The sequence below is a fragment of the Orycteropus afer genome, unplaced genomic scaffold (assembly GCF_000298275.1).
Source record: "Orycteropus afer afer isolate SDZICR_OR568_19922 unplaced genomic scaffold, OryAfe1.0 scaffold00093, whole genome shotgun sequence".
NCBI classification, from domain to species: Eukaryota; Metazoa; Chordata; class Mammalia; order Tubulidentata; family Orycteropodidae; genus Orycteropus; species Orycteropus afer.
Window position 1 is genome coordinate 4367272 of NW_006921680.1, and position 4808 is coordinate 4372079.

The 4808-nt window shown below is 48.2% G+C and overlaps 1 protein-coding gene across 1 annotated transcript; it reads right to left on the reverse strand.

Moving 5' to 3' along the window:
- Window positions 1–368: 368 nt before the first annotated feature.
- Window positions 369–1661, reverse strand: GPR150 (G protein-coupled receptor 150). The gene has a single exon (XM_007942563.1). The coding sequence runs from the start codon at window positions 1659–1661 to the stop codon at window positions 369–371; it is 1293 nt and encodes a 430-aa protein (XP_007940754.1).
- Window positions 1662–4808: the final 3147 nt, after the last annotated feature.

Consider the following 4808-nt stretch of genomic DNA (forward strand, 5'->3'; position numbering starts at 1 on the left):
CACAGACACTTGGCGATTTAGTTGATCCACAGCATTATGGAAGAGAGAAACAGAACTGTAAAAATAAGAAATCTAACTTTGACTCAGATTTTACTAGTTCTCAAATGGCTCATTCTCTCTCCATCACAAGTGGTGCAAGGTTTGAGGGCCTGGAAGGGAGAAAAGAAACTGGAAGAATTATGGAAAATGTAAAACATCAGGAGATAGTTACAATGAAGAATGGAGGAGGAGGGACAGCTTAAGTGTAACTCTCTCAGAGACATTCCTGCCACTTGTGGTGCGTCTTTGATCTAAATCTATCCCACCTGCGTTCGTCTTCGGTGGAGGCCGCACAGGGCAATAGACGACTTGTCTCTGTTATCCAGCACCTAGAAGACGCTTTCACAGGAACAAGGCAGCGGCCGGGGGCGCGGCGGAGGAGGGCGCAAGCAGCCCCCTTCCAGCTGCTCCCGCCGAGCATGATGATAGTGGGGGTGAGGCCAGCGGTGGCGGTGGAGCGCCTGGTGGCCACGGGTTTCCTCATCTTCCTGAGAAACTCTCTCCCGGGCGCAGCAGATACTGCCTAGGCGCTTCCGCCAGACTCGGCCATTGCCCGCCTGGAAAAAGAGGTAGACGAAGGGGTCGAGAGCATTGCTGGCCAGGTCAACGACATGCAACGCCGCCTCCAAGTCCTCGCCTTCTGCATCTTCTGCGGGCCGCGAGGACCACGCGTCTGTTAGCCGGGCGGCAAAATAGGGCAGCTTGCAGCCCATGAACAGTAGCGCCAGCACCAGGCTCATCTTCAGGCTCTGCAGCTTGGCGCGAGGCAGAGGGTTGATAGCGGGGGCTCGGCAGGGACTCGCCGGCCAGGGCACTGCGGCCGCCGGGGCGTGGGGCCGGCGCTGCCACCAGGCGCAGAGCAGGCGGCTGCAGGCGACGCCCATGACCATGACGGGCGCCACGAAGCCCACCACGGCTTCGTAGAAGGAGTAGACCTGAAGGTGCCAGCGCGGCAGAGGCGCGAAGATGCTGCGGCAACGACGCTCCCCAAGCCAGGCACGGGTGGCGGGGAGCGTAGTGGGCGGTGGCTGTGGCCGTGGCCCTGCATGAGTGCTCCCCCGCACCACAAAGGCCGGGGGCAGCGCGAGTAGCAGCGCCAGCAACCAACCCAGGGCGGTGAGAGAGCGCGCGGGCAGCGGCGGGCCCAGCGGCCGGCGCATGGTGCGCTGGCGCTCTAGGGCGATGAGTGCCACGAGGTGGGCAGAGGCGCCGCGGCCCGAAGCCCGCAGCAGCTGCACGAAGCGGCACGCCAGGTCGCCAGCGGCCGGGCGCGACTCGCCAAGCAGCTCCCAAGCCAGTTGCGAAAGCGTGTTACCCCCGCACGCGTACAGGTCTGCCAGGGCCAGATGTACCAACAGGAAGTCCATTTTGCGACGCTTGGGCCCTGGCCAGGGCCCGCTGCCGCACAGGCGGCACAACACCATGGTGTTGCCGGCCACAGCCACCACTAGGATGACCCCCAGGAAGACCAGGCGGACGCGGCGGCTGGGCAGCCTGAGATGAGGCGTCCCGGGGGCTGGAACTCCCAGTTCAGAAGTCAGGTTGAGACCCCAGCCCAGAGAGTTGGGTACGGAGAGGTTGGGCGCCAGCGGCAGAACTGAGGAGCCGAAGGGATCGTCCATCCTTAGCCTAGAGGAAAAGGTGGCACCGAAGAGAGCGGGCAGGGCGCACGAAACCAAGGTGGTGGCGAGGTAGCGCGGGGCGCGACTCTAGGTCTACAAGTTCCCAAAGTTAGTTGAAAACGCATAGGCACAGAAAGGGAGATTCCGGCAGATTTGCGCTTTGTTGTTTTTTTGGAGGTTGTCCTCGTCATTTGACACTCAAATGTGGGTTGTACACTCGAGGAGCACACATGATTCCTATTCTCCACCCTCCTCTGCGCTTCCCCCCACACACCTCCCATTTCCGCGGATCCTTTTCCAGCTGCTGCTGCGACCCCCTACGCTGCTGTAGCTGTAGCTGCGAACCTCTCGGTTCTGGGGGGCCTCTCGGTTTTTCTGTTTACATGTAGAGCGCAAACCGCGCAGAGGTCGCTTTGTCTGGCCTTTCTAAAGGTAATTGTTAACCCGAAACCCACAAAGCAGAGATGAATCTCCTGAGATTGTCCAAAATATGGTTTCGTAGTTGCCAGTAGAAAAAAAAATAAGAAATGCTCTTGTTTTCATTTTTTTTTAAGCGGTTTGGAATGCCATGGATCTGCAGTAGCATATGAAAAACAGGAATACAAGAAATACAATAACAGCGTTTAGAGCAAGAAGAAAAACCCAATGGATGAAATTTTGAGACAGATCTCTGTCTGGCCAGCAATGAGAGCCTTCTACTGGAAAGAACTAAAGTCAATGACGCCGCTTGGCAATTGGGAGTAGCAGTGCTTTGCGGATTGTTTCAAATACTCCTCATTACTAGAAGCAACAGATCACAGCTGCTCTCTCAGTGATGTAAAATTCATTTCATTAGTCTGAAGAGGGTATTAATAGGTTTTATGCAAATAGTACATTTATTTCTTTCCTCCTAATATTTCATCCAGTGAAAATGTGTCACCATGGCTTCTCACTCTCTTGGTTCCGTTTTCCGGCAGATGGGAGGTTGCTAGGAGGGACTACGCCTCCAATAAGTCTAGAGAAAAGGTGACTAAGAAAATGATAAGGCGGCCAATTTTTAAAAAAGAAATCCAAGGCACAGGAAATGGTTTAGATTAAATCTTGCCTGTTTTAGCCCTACCTCCTCTCAAACAAATTTTTAGTTTTCTTGTTGGAAGCATCCATTTGACTTTTATGCATGTGCTCCATTAATCACAGTGAAAGTAGAATTTCCTGTACTTTCTTGGTCTGGGGTCATGAAAGTGTGGGAGTCTCTTGGAGTTTAAATTCCCAGGCTGAGAAAACATTTGCAGCTTTAAGATGCATTGAATGGGGTTTGGTGGATATAGATGATAGTCCTGCCAGTTGCTGTAGCAGCCCCATATCCTGAGATGTTCTGTGACCAGATACTTTGTCATTTTCATCATCATACCTCCAGGGCCCAACTCAAAAAAACAACAACAAACCCACTGCCATGCAGTTGATTCAGACTCATAGCAACCCTATGGGACAGAGTAGAACTGACACGTGTGTGTGTGTGTTACGTGCCATCGAGTCGGACCTGACTCATAGCGACCCCTTCTTGGGTTTCCGAGGCAGTATCACTACGGAAGTAGATTACCCCATGAACTGACACATAGGGTTTAAGAAAACAAACCAAACACACTGCCCTCGAGTTGGATCCAACTCAGTGACACCCCTCCTTGGGTTTCTGAGGCGGTATCACTACGGAAGTAGATTGCCTAAACTTCCTTCCTAGGAGTGGCTGGTGGATTTGAACCGCCAGCCTTCTGGTTAGCAGTCAAGTGCCTTAGGCACCACCAGAGCTCCTCACATAGAATTTAGGTATCAATAAATATTTGTTGAGTTGATGAATTAGATATATGATACATTTCAGATACATTTATAAGTTTGAGCAAAAGTTTCTGCCTTGACCACAAATATCACCTTAAAAATCCTTTCATATCTATACCAATTCTGTCCATAGAAACATACGGAAAGGTAGGAATAATCATTCTTGGTGGGACATTCTAGGCAGAGTTTAATTTCCACATTCTCCAGTCAGAGAGTTTTGGCCAATGTTTTTTTCTGTGTCATGCACGTCATCCTAGTTTATGATCCACATTTTCCAGTGAGCTCTCTCTGAGTAATGTTTATAATTTAATGATTCTCTTAATATCAGTTGAGTATTTCTCAACATAATTCAATAATTTGTTGAATTATCTTCTATATTATGAAACAAATTTCTACCAGTGAAATTATGCTTCATAGAGATTAATTTAGGTAAAGCCTGGTGAAACAATGTTTAAAACTAATTCTTATCAAAATAATATATGCACAGTTTTTTCTACTTCCAAGCAAACTAGAAGATTTATAACTAAATAGGGTAGTCCCCTTTGTTGCAACTCCTCCATTCCATTTTCTAAAGGGACACAATTTAGATTCTAAGGATTTTCATATATATTTTTGAAAGGAATTGTTTTGTATTTTTCTTTCTTATACAATCTTTATCTTGTTTTTATGTGAGGGTAATTATAGCCTCATGATGTAAGCTGGAGTGTTTTCCCTCTTTCTATTTTCTGGACTGTTTTATAGAATTCACCAGTGAAGCCAAGCCATCTGGGCTTGAAGCTTCCTTTGTGGGAAGGCTTTTAATTATGAATTAAATGTCTTTAATTGATATGGGGGTATTCAGGTTATCTGTTTCCATTTGGATGAACTTTGGCAATTCATGTATTTCCAGTAAGTTTCCCGTCACATTTAAGTTATCAAATTTATTGGCTTAAAATTTTTTGAACTGTTCCTTTATTGCTCCTTATTTATCTCTTCAAAGAACTCTCTTTTGGTTTCACTGATTTTTGTTTACTTTGTTTTTATTTCATTGATTATGTCTTTATTATTTTCTTCTTTCTCACTGCTTTGAGTTTAATTTATTCTTTGCCTAGTTTCTTAGAAGTATGCTAATGTCACTGAGAATGTTCTGATTTATATATATGTGTGTGTGTGTGTGTGTGTTATGTGCCGTCGAGTCGGCCCCGACTCATAGCGACCCCTCCTTGGGTTTCCGAGGCAGTATCACTATGGAAGTAAGATTGCCCAACCTTCCTTCCGAGGAGTGGCTGGTGTGTTTGAACCGCCAGCCTTCTGGTTAGCAGTCAAGTGCTTTAGCCACTATGCTACCAGAGCTCC

What these genes read in the sequence shown, in the direction of transcription:
- GPR150 (XM_007942563.1), bottom strand. Translation starts at nt 1,661, where the DNA reads ATGGACGATCCCTTCGGCTCCTCAGTTCTGCCGCTGGCGCCCAACCTC.